The 14955-nt window shown below is 42.9% G+C and overlaps 1 protein-coding gene across 3 annotated transcripts in view; it reads left to right on the top strand.

Moving 5' to 3' along the window:
• The window catches only part of ULK1 (unc-51 like autophagy activating kinase 1), a 147003-nt gene extending 134415 nt beyond the window's left edge, over positions 1-12588 (top strand). For all 3 annotated transcript variants that reach the window (XM_029619486.1, XM_029619485.1, XM_029619484.1), the window contains exon 28: positions 8524-12588. In XM_029619486.1, coding sequence (XP_029475346.1) covers positions 8524-8579 — 56 coding nt within the window. In that variant the 3' untranslated portion in view covers positions 8580-12588. The remainder of the gene's footprint in view (positions 1-8523) is intronic.
• The last annotated feature ends 2367 nt before the right edge of the window (positions 12589-14955 follow it).

Below are 14955 nucleotides of genomic sequence, written 5' to 3' on the forward strand. Positions count from 1 at the left end.
GAGGAGTCTTAGTAGCTGCAATAGATTTTACATTTATTATTTGATTTGCTTCCTTTACATACCCTGTTAAATGCCCCAATACCGATTGGAGACAAACCGCAACAAAAGCTAGTATAACATGGTATGGTTACTGCCGCAGCAAAATTGCAAGGTTATGGCAATCCCATCAAGTTCCTAAACTTATAGATATAAGACCGCGGCTGGATCTAATGTATGTATCGCTTGGGCAAAATCACGGCATTCAAAAACAATTATATTGCTAAATTCAATGAGATTTGGGCTCCTTATGTACGCTGGAAGGAGGCTAAAACTAAAAATGTAGATTCTTTTACTCTGATATTTTGTACACCTGTGATATAAAATCTGGTATTATGTGCTCCCTTTTCCATGTTTCTTGCCCCACTTTGTATAATTATTTTGATCTAGTTGTCTCTCTAAATATGGGACCTCTAAGATGTAAAGTGTAAAATGATGGGCGGGCGGGAGGGAGGGTAGGGGTTTAAAAAAACCTAACAACCAAGACACACTTCTGAGGCATTGCTAATTTTATTGATTTGTATTAATTTGCTTACATAATATTATGTATTTGGATCTTACATTTTATCTGATAGAAGTATATCTTTGTTTATTTATTTATCATTTGTCTTTGTCCTCACGGAATTGAGTGATATTTCAGTTTATTGCACACTTTGTATATGCATCTGAATTTATTTGCCAAGCAATGTTATCTATACATGTTTGTTTCTTACCATTGTCTTTAATAAAAATATTAATTATAAAAAGAAGATGGGAGGAGCCTAGCAGGAGTTCAGGAAAACTTCCCAAGGTGCTTGTATTCCTGCTTGCCTGTCCACACCTGAGGGGAGTTATTGGATTGAATTACTTTCTCCTTCTTCATTGTATACATCCCTGTACTGTTTCTCCTGTATTTTATTTTATGTTTTTTGGTTTTTATTTTGAATGTTATTCTCCGAGGACAAGTAGGATGGTAGTCCTCACACATGGGTGAAATCATCAGATGGAGCTCGATGCGGAAAACTTATGTCAATTTTCTAGAAACTTTGACTAGGCACATTGAGCATGCCCAGTATGCCCTATATCACGGGTCCACACTGGGTCCCTCTTCAGTTCAAGATAGTTTCCCTGGGCATCCTGTTCCCCCTTTTGCAAAAAGGGGACTGGCTATGCTTCCTCGACCTAAAGGACGCATACACTCATATCGAGATCTTCCCTGGTCTCAGAAAGTATCTACGATTCATGGTGGGAAGACAGCACTTCCAGTACCAGGTGTTGCTGTTCGGGCTCGCATCTGCCTCACGGGTCTCCATAAAATGCCTGGCCGTGGTGGTGGCACACCTCCGCAGACTGGGAGTGCATGTTTTCCTGTATCTGAACAATTGGCTGGTCAATTGGCTCAGGCAGGGGCCACCAGGTCCTTGCGCTTGACCATTAGGGTGTTGGAGTCACTAAAGTTCATTCTCAATTACCCACAGTCCCAACTCAGGCTGTCACCTCAATTGGACTTCATTGGAGCCCTGATAGACACGGCTCAAGCCAGGGCCTTTCTGTCTCACTAGAGGGCTGTTACTATGGTGACCATTGCGACAGAGGTGAAACTGAGCCAGCAGATTTCAGCTTGGCACAGGTTGAGACTGTTGGGTCACATGGCTGCGACCATCTATGTCACTCCCTTGGCACGCTTACACATGTGCAGAGCCCAATGGACCTTGAGGCTGCAATGGTGCCAGGCCACTCAGAGCCTCCAGGATTGCATCCGAGTCACGCTGTGTCTCCAGGACTCTATGTCCTGGTGGCAGGTACTCTCCAATCTGGAACAGGGGATTTCTTTTCGGAGTCTCTGTACTCAAATTGTGCTAACCACAGATGCAGCTATCCTGGGGTAGGGTCTCGTAGATGGTCTCGGCACCCAGAGCTATAGTCCGCGCAGGAACTTTCTTGTCACATCAACTTCCTGGAGCTTTGGGTGATCAGGTACGCGCTATGGGCTTTTAGAGATCAGCTGTCCAAGAAAGTTGTCCTGATCCAGACCAACAACCAAGTAGCAATCTGGTATGTCAACAAGCAGTTAAGCATGGGATCGTACCTCCTTTGTTAGGAAACGGTCCAGATCTGGTCCTGGGCCCTAGCCCAGAGGATGGTGCTGTAGGCCATGTACTTGGCTGGAATGAAGAACAAAATAGCGGACAGGCTGAGTCGAGCTTTCAGATCCCATGAGTGGTCCCTAGACCAGCAGGTAGCGAATCGGGTTTTCTGCCTCTGGGGGACCCAAAAATAAGATCTGTTCACGTCCCCCTGCAACCGGAAGGTACCTCGGTTCTGCTCCCTGTCCAGGTCAGATGACAAACCAGCCTTGGACGCCCTTGCCCGTCATCGAGGCAGGGATTTTCTTTATGTGTATCCTCCAATTCCCTAAGCAGTGAAGACTCTTGAAGCTTTGCAAGGACAAAGGACTATGATCCTCATAGTCTCTCATTGGTCGAGACAGGTCTGGTTTCCACTCCTGTGGGAGCTATCCATCCGGAAACCGATCAGACTGGTGATTTCCCCAGATCTCATCATACAAGATCAGGGCAGGTTGCGGCATCCCAACCTCCAGACCCTGTCGCTCACAGCCTGGATCTTGAGAGGTTAATCCTGCAGCTACTTGATCTTTCTGAGGATGTATCTTGGGGTCCTGGTAGCTTCCAGAAAGCCTTCCACTAGAAAGTCCTAGGGACTGAAGGAAGTTTTCCATGTGATGTGAACAGAAGCCCCTAAATCCGTTCTCCTGTTCCACACAAAAACTGCTTGACTACATTCTACACCTATCGGAGGCTGGCTTAAAAAACAACTCCGTCAGAGTTCATCTTAGTGCGATTGGCACATACCACCATGGGTGTAGATGGTACGCTCATCTCTGTACAGCTTATAGTTGTACATTTCATGCGGAGCCTGCTTCAATTGAAGCCTCCTCTCAGGCCTCCCGCTATGTCTTGGGACCTCAACGTGGTGTTGCCTCAGCTGATGAAAGGTCCTTTTGAGCTGCTGTGCACCTGGAAGGTCATATTTTTGGTGCTGGTCACTTCAGCGCACAGGGTCAGCGAGCTTTAGGCCTTAGTGACTTATCCATCTTATACTAACTTCTAACATGACAGAGTGGTCTTGCATATGCCCCCTAAGTTCCTGCCTAAGGTGGTGATGGATTTCCATCTTATCCAGTCAATCGTCCTGCTAATTTTCTTTCCCAGGCCCCATTTGCACCAAGGCGAAAGACTACTGCACAGTTTGGACTGCAAGCAAGCTTTAGCCTTCTACCTGGAGTGGACAGAAGCTCAAACAGTCCACCCAGCTTTTTTTTTAAGAACGTGAGAACATGCCATACTGGGTCAGACCAAGGGTCCATCAAGCCCAGCATTCTGTTTCCAACAGTGGCCAATCCAGGCCATAAGAACCTGGCAAGTACCTAAAAACTAAGTCTATCCCTGCTACTGTTGCCAGTAATAGCAGTGGCTATTTTCTAAGTCAACTCAATTAATAGCAGGTAATGGACTTCTCCTCCAAGAACTTATCCAATCCTTTTTTAAACACAGCTATACTAACTGCACTAACCACATCCTCTGGCAACAAATTCCAGAGTTTAATTGTGCGTTGAGTGAAAAAGAACTTTCTCCGATTAGTTTTAAATGTGCCACACACTAACTTCATAGAGTGCCCCCTAGTCTTTCTATCCGAAAGAGTAAATAACCAATTCACATTTACCCGTTCTAGACCTCACATGTTTATGCCCCCTCAGCCGTCTCATCTCCAAGCTGTAAAGTCCTAACCTCTTTAGTCTTTCCTCATAGGGGAGCTGTTCCATTCCCCTTATCATTTTGGTAGCCCTACACTGTACCTTCTCCATCGCAGTTATATCTTTTTTGAGATTCGGCGACCAGAATTGTACACAGTATTCAAGGTGCGGTCTCACCATGGAGCGATACAGAGGCATTATGACATTTTCCGTTTTATTCACCATTCCCTTCCTAATAATTCCCAACATTCTGTTTGCTTTTTTGACTGCCGCAGTACACTGAACCGACGATTTCAATGTGTTATCCACTATGATGCCTAGATCTCTTTTTGGGTTGTAGCACCTAATATGGAACCTAACATTGTGTAACTATAGCATGAGTTATTTTTCCTTATATGCATCACCTTGCACTTATCCACATTAAATTTCATCTGCCATTTTGATGCCCAATTTTCCAGTCTCACAAGGTCTTCCTGCAATTTATCACAATCTGCTTGTGATTTGACTACTCTGAACAATTTTGTATCATCTGCAAATTTGATTATCTCACTCGTCGTATTTCTTTCCAGATCATTTATAAATTTATTGAAAAGTAAGGGTCCCAATACAGATCCCTGAGGCACTCCACTGCCCACTCCCTTCCACTGAGAAAATTGTCCATTTCATCCTACTCTCTGTTTCCTGTCTTTTAGCCAGTTTGTAATCCACGAAAGGACATCGCCACCTATCCCATGACTTTTTAGTTTTCCTAGAAGCCTCTCATGAGGAACTTTGTCAAACGCCTTCTGAAAATCCAAGTACACTACATCTACCGGTTCACCTTTATCCACATGTTTATTAACTCCTTCAAAAAGTGAAGCAGATTTGTGAGGCAAGACTTGCCTTGGGTAAAGTCATGCTGACTTTGTTCCATTAAACCATGTCTTTCTATATGTTCTGTGATTTTGATGTTTAGAACACTTTCCACTATTTCTCCTGGCACTGAAGTCAGGGTAACCGGTCTGTAGTTTCCAGGATTGCCTCTGGAGCCCTTTTTAAATATTGGGGTTACATTAGCTATCCTCCAGTCTTCAGGTACAATGGATGATTTTAATGATAGGTTACAAATTTTTACTAATAGGTCTGAAATTTCATTTTTTAGTTCCTTCAGAACTCTGGGGTGTATACCATCCGGTCCAGGTTATTTATTTATTTATTTTTTTATTTAAAAAGTATTTATATACCGTTTTTTAAAAAAGAAATTTTATCAAAAACGGTTCACAGATTTAAAACCAAAAATAAAATAATCAAAATAAATGGAATTTTTAAACTTTACATAAAAATTGGTAATAACTAGACAGAATGCTAGTATATAAGGTTATTAAAAATATAAAAAGTTTGGAACCATGGGCTTATTGTTTTGGGGGAAAAGGGGAAAAAGGGGGGGAGGGGGAACGGGAGGAGGAAGGGGAAGTGGGAGAAAATAGAGCGTAAAAATTATATGAGATAAAGGGAAGAAGGGAGAAGGGTATGATAGTTGGAAACGTGTGAATGAGCAGGTATGTTGTAGTTATGTGTAGTATAAATGGGATTGTAATGGGTGTAACTATGTTTAAGAGGGTAATTTCGGTATTGATGATTAAGTTTAATTAGAAGACGTGTTGAATGCAAGTTGAAAAAGATATGTTTTGAGAGATTTTTTGAAATGTGCAGGGTTGGATATCGAGCGAAGATGGTTTGGTAAAGTGTTCCAAAGTGTTGGACCGGCTATTGAAAAGGCTCTTTTTCTAGTGAGGTCTAATCTGGCTTGTTTAGGAGAAGGGATATCTAGTAAATTTTGGTTAAGTGATCTTAAGTGTCGCGTCGGTTTGTATATGCGCAGTATTGAACAAAGCCAGGTAGAAGTATGATTATGGTTATGAATTAAACTATGGATAATAGAGAGAATTTTGTATTTTATTCTGAACTTTATGGGTAACCAGTGTAATGATTGTAGAATAGGGGTGATATGATGACGTAAAGATGTTCTGGTTAGTATCCGGGCTGCAGAGTTTTGGATCAGTTGAAGAGTCTGACAATCCTAGGAAGAGAGCATTACAATAGTCTAAGCCAGAGAAGATTAAGGATTGAAGAATGGTTCTGTAATCTCGGTAAAATAGTAGAGGACGAAGATGTTTTAACAGACGTAGTTTGAAAAACGATTTTTTTGTAAGTGAGGATATGTGTTGTTTTAGAGAAAGATCTGAATTAATGTTTACACCTAGGCTTATAGCAGAGCGTGTTATGGGGATAGTAACATTATTAATTGTAAGATGTGATGGTGGACCTAATGAAGAATCAGAGATGGAAGTTAAGTATACGAGCTCAGTTTTTGCTGGATTCAGTTTTAATCGATTGTGGGAGAGCCAAGAGTTGATTGTAGATAAGTATAGAGAAACTAAAGATAGAGTGTCTGACCAGGATGATTTATATGGGACAAAAAATTGGATGTCGTCTGCATAAATTTTGAACTGAAGATTAAGAGAGGATAGAATGTAGCATAAAGGAAGTAGGTATATGTTGAACAGAATAGGAGAAAGAGATGAGCCCTGAGGAACGCCGGAATTAATGATATATGGGGAAGAGCAGTGCTGACTATAATTGACTTGTTGAGGTCGGTTGGAGAGGAAGGATGTAAACCAGTTCAAAACTGTACCTGTGATGCCTATGTTTTGAAGACCTGAAATGAGTATCTGATGATTAATGGTATCGAATGCTGCTGATATATCTAAGAAAACTATAATGTAGTCTGTATATGAGTCGAATGCACGGAAAAAAGTATCAAAAGAGGATAGAAGAAGTGTTTCTGTGGAATGACCTTTTCTAAATCCATGTTGATTAATATGAAGAATATTGTGCTCTGTAAGAAAATCGGTTAACTGATGGAGTACTACAGATTCTATTAGTTTGGCCAGGGAAGTAAGAGATGCTATAGGTCTGTAATTGTTGAGATCAGATGTATCTTTTGCTTTAGCTTTTAAGATTGGTAGTATAGAGGTCTTTTTTAAAGTGTGGGGGAATTCACCTGATTCTAGAGATTGATTAACTAGAAGAGTAAGAAAAGAGCAGGCTTCAAGTTTGAGAGCTTTGAAAAAGGCTCCAGAGCATGGATTATAAGGGGAGTTGGAGGGTTTTTGTTTGTTTATAATGGCTAGAATAGAAGTGTCTGAGGTAGGGGTGAATTCTGACCATGATTGACTGGGTACTTCATTTTTTTGAGTGGGATAAGGAAGGTTTGAGAATTCAGCAGAAATGTTAAGTACTTTAGTTTCAAAATGTTTAGCGATTTTATTACAGAAGTTGGTATCGACATTTACTACTCTTCAGTTTGTCAATCAAGTCTACCACATCTTCTAGGTTCACTGTGATTTGGTTCAGTCCATCTGAATCATTACCCATGAAAACCTTCTCCAGTTCGGGTACCTCCCCAACATCCTTGTCAGTAAACACCGAAGCAAAGAAATCATTTAATCTTTCCGCGATGACCTTATCTTCTCTAAGTGCCCCTTTAACTCCTTGATCATCTCACGGTCCAACTGACTCCCTCACAGGCTTTCTGCTTCGGATATATTTAAAAAAGCTTTTACTGTGAGTTTTTGCCTCTACGGCCAACTTCTTTTCAAATGCTCTCTTAGCCTGTCTTATCAATGTCTTACATTTAACTTGCCAACGTTTATGCATTATCCTATTTTCTTCAGTTGGATCCTTCTTCCAATTTTTGAATGAAGATCTTTTGGCTAAAATAGCTTCTTTCACCTCCCCTTTTAACCATGCCAGTAATTGTTTTGCCTTCCTTCCGCCTTTCTTAATGTGTGGAATACATCTGGACTGTGCTTCTAGGATGGTATTTTTTAACAATGACCACGCCTCTTGCACACTTTCTACTTTTGTAGCTGCTCCTTTCAGTTTTTTTCTAAGAATTTTTCTCATTTTATCAAAGTTTCCCTTTTGAAAGTTTAGCCATGGCAGCATCTTCTGTTGTGCCCAGGTGGGACTACATCTTGGGGTTCGTGTCAAGACTCATTCTGTCAGAGCCATGGCAGCATCAGTGGCCCACTTGTGAGCAGTTCCCATGGAGGAGATCTGCAAGGCTGCAATGTGGAGTTCTCTCCACACATTCAGTTTGTCCTTCGGAACCTATTTGAGATGGAGAACCCAACTCCCCCAACCTAGAGCCCTTTGTTTGGGTTCAGACTGTTTCCCTCTCTGTTACCAACAGCACCGGTGTTGGGCCTATTGGCACCTGGTTAGGTATCCGTTCGTCCCCTTTTGTGTTGGGGAACAGCCTGTAGCTAGGGATTCAGCCAGGTGTGAGGACTACCATCCTGCTTGTCCTCTGAGAAAGCGGAGTTGCTTACCAGTATCAGGTATTCTTCGAGGACAGCAGGATGTTAATCCTCACAAAACCCACCTGCCACCCCGCGAAGTAGGGTTTCTCCTATGTTTCTATTTTTTATTTTAACTGTAATTCTGTTACGAGACTGAAGAGGGACCCCGTGTGGGCGCGTGGTGTAGGGCATGCTGGGTATGGGCTGCATCTGCTGATGTCTCCCATGTGTCAGGACTAACATCCTGTTGTCCTTGAAGAACACCTGTTACAGATAAGCAACTCTGCTTTATCTGTACTCTGCTTAAGGCCTATAACAAATGTTAACTAAATTATCATGTCATGTGGATGGGGACAGAATGCTCATTGTCTGCCTCTTCTTCTGCAGGTAAAATGTGCATTGAAAGAAGACTTTCAGCTTTGGAGTCAGGGGCTTGTGCATGATTCCCACACCTTCCTTCCACACGGCCGGCCATTTGCTGAACATAATTTATTGCATCCTTTGCTGAAGGGCCGCATCGCTGTATTGGGGATAGCCCAGCCCAAGACCTGCAACTCGTGTTCGGTCAAATCCATGGCTCGTGAGCTCTGAGCATAAGCTGGCTCATCCTTTATTTCCAGGCCCTTGGATGTGGCTGTGTTGTGAACACACTGGTGAAGACAAGAACGACCTGTGTTCCACCTCCTACCCCATACAAACTCCTGAAGCTCCTGATATGGCTTCAATGCAGACTGCCAGTTGATGAGAAGCCTAGGAGGTGAGAAACAGTGCCATGGTCGTTCAAGTTGTGAAAAGACAAAGCAGTTCTTAAAAATGATGGCAGTTTATCATGCCCTCCCCCCACCTTCCCTGGATCAGCACTGTTGCATAATCAAGGCGGAACGGAGAAAGGTTCCACACCTGGAAAGCCTATCATAAAACCAATTTCAGCATTCCTTGCTCTGAAAGTCAATAGGAAGCTGTCTGGTGATCTTGGCTTTCTCCCCTCAGTCCTGTGCTTGGTTAGTTGCATGTACAGTGAATCCTGCAGTGACAGTTTACCTTCCTGTGTTGTAAATGCATCATTCCAAGATGATGTGAGAACACACGTTCCGGCATTCAGCTAACTTCAGGTGCACTGACACAATGAAAAAACTTTAGTGAAGACAGCCGAAAATATGCATGTACGTGTGTACACATTCAATATGTGTGGATGCATGTCCAATTGGCCAGTACAGTCTTACGTCTGCTTTTTGCAACTATTGTGAAAAACACAGGAAGATGAAGTTTGATACAACTATCACATGGACAATATGGAAGGCAAAATTGCATTCTGTTTTCAGCTATAGATCTATATGCACACAGAGAAATGTAGAAGTGTAGCATACACCATGTTATCACTGTCTTCACTCTTACTAAGTTAAAAATGTGGCTTTTATGGCCAAAATGAAATCTCACAGAAGCAGGAAACCTTGGTTTATGGAGCATGAGGCTCTTCTCTCTCCTACCGGTCTTTTGGAGACTCTGAATCCAGGGAGCTAGAATAAACATATCCCTGCACCAAGATGTAGGCTGCCGAAGTACCGCAGGTTCAAGAATGGATGCTCCTCTTCTGTCTTTAATAGCAAGATTGTAAACTGACTTTGTTACCCAGCGACCCTGCTCTTTGCTTCTGGTTACAGTCGGCTTTCGGACAATCGCAATGTCAGCAAAACCCGTCCATGCTTTGTGAGTTGCAGGTGCACTTTACATACAGCAAAGACGTTAAAAAGCTGAGCTGCATCGCTGGGAGACATAAGAACTCTGACACATCAGAATGACGAATGCTGTTATTTTATTACCTTGTCCCCTCCCACCTCCTCATTATTTTTTGTATTGCACTACTAGGGTACATATATATATATATATATATATATATGTGTGTCTTCTATACATTTTATCTGTATGCTATCTGGTACAAGACAATAATTGAGCAATCACAGGAAGAAACTATCGCACCCCGATCTGCCAAAGCCAACTTGAAATCCAATATCAAGAAATGCTTACATTTCTCTTCAAGGACAGATGTAATATGCCTCTCTGTGCGTTCTAGAACTGGAGCGCAAGCCGTGGAATATTACTACACTTCACACAGACAATGCAACCTTCCCAAGTGTATTTTTTAAATCTTTGTAGTGTTCATGTTGAGTTGTTTTGTTTTTATATTAATATGTGGCCGTGTGAATGACTGAGACAGGTGTATAGTGTGAATGTGCGAGTGCACCAGTTGACAGTTCGATGTTGTGTTTTTTCGGGTTTTCAGAGATCATGGCAGTATTGTAGGCAGTGTAACCAGGGTAACTTGCTCTAACCTATGATAAACCCTCATGTCCCCTGACCTGGTGTGTCCAGGAATGATTCACTTTTACAGGGCTCTGAAAAAAAAAAAAAAAGTTTTATGAAACTAAAAACCTCCATTGGAAAAAGATGAGGAAGCTGTAAATCACGTTTCCTATTGAATCCAAATGCCTGCCGAAGGAGAAGATCCATCCGCATCGAAAGATCCTGGGAGAATGTTCTTCAGCAGAGAACAAGCTCATTCTAGAATTTTTCTGAGATATGGCTTAGTTACTATAAGAGGTGGGAATGCATAGATTTGAGACCCCCTGCTGTTGCCAGTGGCACTTTTACCTTGACCAAGTCACATTAGCTCCTCTGTAACTAGGCAGTTTATAACTATAAGGTGGGTTTGGCAAAATTCCCACCCACATTGATGTCCTGTGTGAGTAAAAGATGCTACTGAAATTCGGAGCTATGACTATTTTTACTGTGGCAAAAATGTGCATGGGAGTTGGTATTCAAAAGATTTAACTGGCTGGGTAAATAGACCTGTTTAAAAATGCATCCCCTTTAGCTGGCTAGAAATGTACGCCACACAGATTTAGCAGGCTAAAACGGGGGCTGGGTCACAGGCGTTCCTGGAGCTGGCTTTCAAAGTAACTCTGGCTGCACAAATCTCACTCACATCTGGAGTGCGGCTGAATATCGATGGAAAGATAAGCCGGTCAGCTTACCCGGTTATGGCGGGTACATAGCATAGTAGTGCCCTCCACCTTCGGAAGCAAGTTCAAAAAGGTTCCAGGTTCCTGTGCTCAGTGGGTTTTTGAATATCCATTCCAAATTCATTGGCTGTAGCACTTCTGCGTACAGGCTCAAGGCAGGCACATCCTAGACAGGCTTAAAGATGGGTTCCATGGGTTTCTTTTTAACCTCATGCTCATCCCATGTCTTCTCTGTTGCTGCCCACTTTAAACAGGAGAGCAGGTGATCCAGTGTAGCAGCGAGAGAAAAGGAGGGACTCTGGTATCTGCTGCTGGAACCAAAATTAATTCCTAGTGATTCCCGACTGGGGAGAGTACCACTTGCAGGAATACTTGGTACACATTATGCATGCACTGCCGAGCGCTGATGGAGACTGCATCCTCTCCCCCTCAGCTCTTGTGAAGGGCGGGAAGCTTTGTCCACTACAAGGATGGGTGAATTGTCAACTCAGCACTAACTTTCCAACTGTACCTTAAGTTACTTGAATGCACCAAGAAAGTCCTCGTTAAATCAGCTAAGCGTGGAGAAAAGTCACAAGACCAGCTAGGCTGAATTATTGCCCTCAAGGTAATAGTTCACACAGCAGTCAAAGTTTGATGGGATGACAGCACCAAAATGAATTTTCCTAGTTTTGAAGACCCCTTTGGGAAGCAGATATTGCCCGACACTAATATAAGGAGATACTGGGCCGTTGAGGGCAGTAGCAATTCCCAGGAGCAGTATTGCCCCTCTGCTGAGGATACAGCCATCAGTCACTCCCTCCGTTCGGGAGCAGTCTTTTGCCACTCGAAGTGTGTATGTCTGTCCATATTTGTTTTACACATGCATTGCTGAATATGTTTATATTCCAAAAAAAAAAAGTGGTTTACAGACTTTCAACCAACAGACCTTTCTTTTCTCTCAGTACTTGAACATTTAGCTCATCTGCTCGGATTAAAAACAAACACAAAAAGTGGATGTCTTTTCTCCTCGGCATCACGTTTGTGAATTTTTTTTTTATGGGAGTGCGCATAAATAATAGGCTTGCACTAGTTGTAATATTTATTATTGCTGTTGGCAGCCAGAGGCATGCAAGAACCCAAGAACCAGCAGCCCTGGGTAAAGCAGCGGCTCCCTCGTGTTCTGCTCGTTGGTTACAGTTGCAGCCATTGTATGTAGCATCTCTTTATAGATTTCAGGAGACCTTCGCATGAGCTGACTCCTGGCCCTGGTTGGGTTAGCGTGACCCCATTCTGCATTACTGCCTGGAAAGTAATGCTGAACATGTTGAGCAATTTTCTGTTGTTATTATATTTAATAATTTTTTTCGTATGTGTTTTATGTTTTGTTTCTCTTATTGACTTTTTAAGTTGTATATCACCAATGAGAAAAATAAAAGTATTTGAAATTGGATTATTCAAAAAAAATTTTTTTTTGGGGGGGGGGGGGGGGGGGGACAGGAGGGAGGAATTGGTGAATGCCTCTCATGAGACATGGAGATTCATTGCTTGTTTGATTATCCACCCACCCACATAGGACAAAGAACATATGGTCAACATTAAGATACAATGATCAGTCATAAGAATTTAATATCAAACAGTAAAATAAAATATAGCACCCAAATAAATAACAGAGAATGTTATAATCAGGAAAACATTTTAGGAGATGTGACAGTAACAGCAGTGTTACTGCTGAGAGGTTTCAAACCACCTTGCAGTGTAAAGGTGTCTCCACCAGTAGACATTACTAGGATCCTGTTCCCACCTGCGCTATACCCAGAATCACTTTTTCAAAGATTTGTGAGTTAATTGAGACACCAGCATGGACTACAGAAGCTCATGGAAACCTCCATCGATGTACAGCACTTAGTATTGTTAAGGGGTGCATTTGAACCCCTATGTATGACAATGTTGAGGTGTAATAAACAGGACTAGCAATCAAATCAGAAGTGTCATTGAAGCAGCATCCAAATATGTGCCAGTAGGGCATCTGCGCGTTCTGGAGGAAACATTGCCCTGGAAGTACATCAGTGTAACCATTGGTGTATTGACAGCTATCTGAGTCATTTCTCAAGGTGCACTGATGAGGTCCTGGTGAACCTTTTATGCTCTCTGGGCCACAGGTCCCACCAATAAGACCACCTATACCAGATGCTGGAGAACTGAGTCATCAGATCCTAAAACTGACCAGGGATGGAGATATACACCCTTTTCTTAGCGTTCAGTCAGATGAATCCAGAACAAGTGGGTTATGCATCTCTACCAGCAGATGGAGATGGAGTAAACTGACATCAGTATATACCCTTGCAGTGACAGCCTGCCAGTATTCTCCGTCTCCAGCAGATGGTGGACATGCATCTCCCTACTGGGGATTGCTTCGATTTAAAAAATAAAAGGAGAAATAAGGAAAATAAATTTGCCTCGCTCTCCTGTGGTGACACCAAAAGGTCCCTCCCCCAGTTGAGGTGATTTCTGTGGTCCCTCAAATGAGTGCCTTGGTCCGGTAGCTGGTTTTTCAGCCAGCGTGGACTTAGCTGTTAAGCAGCTGAAAGGCAAATACCCTCTCCCCCCCCGCAGCCGGAGACTGTTTCTGTACTCAGCTAGGGAAGGCTAAGGTTAGGTAAGTTTAAAAAAAAAAAAATACAGAGATAGAGAAGGAGAATATTTTGCTGTAGAGCTTCCTCTCTCCCCTGGTCTCCATGCTCAGTGCACCATGGGAGGTCGAGGCATGTGGGCAGCCTGGCGGGCTGAGCAGACTTTGTAGACTAGGCCCTGCTCTGAGGCTTTTTCGCTGCGCGCCGCATGGTAGGCCTCAACAACATTTTGCGCACTTTCTTTAGGCTACCCTCTACAGGATTGTCAGTTCGGTGTGTGTATCTAGCTGTGTGTCCACTTTTTGGACGCATAGGCAGGCCTAGTAGTCTGTGCGTTCAAGTTAAGTGGTGCCTTAAGTGGCCATCTATTTACCTCTGCACTTGAGTTGAGTGTTGCTGTGCACTTAATTTTTTACGGTGCCTATCTTAGGAACGCCTAGGTCTTGGATACCTAGAATTTTTGGCTGCCTAAAAAAAACCCAACAAAAAACACATGCTTCCAGTCACCGTTCAGCATGCTGCCAGCCTAATGGCACCTGTATCTAAGATATCTAAGCGTCTTTCTCTTTGCACTGCTTGTCATATTCGGGCATCTCAACCAGAAGTGCCTACTGACTTGTCCTTGCGCTGGTTGGAGGCTGAGGGAGAATTATCTTCCTCTGATTTCACTAAGCCTAGTTCTTCCCAGCTGGAGGTAGGTCTGGAATGTAGGTGCGGTGCCTGATTTTGGAACTCCCCTAACTGGTTCTTCAGCAGGGAAAAGCAGCTCAGTGAGTCCACCTCAGGTACTTTCTGGTCTGGATATTTCTACATTTTCATGGGTAAAGTTTTTCCAGAGATTGCAATCCTTTCTTCAGGTGCAGTTCTCAGCCCTGTCTAATGCTCCCACAGGTGTAAACCTTGCCTGGACTGACTGGTAAGTGCTGGGATTAGAGTGGCAGCGGGACTATCCAATAAAGATCCGGATGGCAGGGATGATGATGCGGATCCTGACTCTTGAGGATGGTGAAATTCCTCCAGGATTAGAGCAGTATAGGACTAAGCTACAGTTCTTCCATAGAGATGAACTGCTGGCTCTGATTTCCCAGACCTTAATAATGCTGAGAGTACCTGAGGCAGATTCCATGTCTGAACCAAAGAAAAATCCCATTTTGGTTTCTCTTCGTAAAGCCTCTTGTTTCTTCCCT

The sequence above is a fragment of the Rhinatrema bivittatum genome, chromosome 11 (assembly GCF_901001135.1).
Source record: "Rhinatrema bivittatum chromosome 11, aRhiBiv1.1, whole genome shotgun sequence".
Lineage (NCBI taxonomy): Eukaryota > Metazoa > Chordata > Amphibia > Gymnophiona > Rhinatrematidae > Rhinatrema > Rhinatrema bivittatum.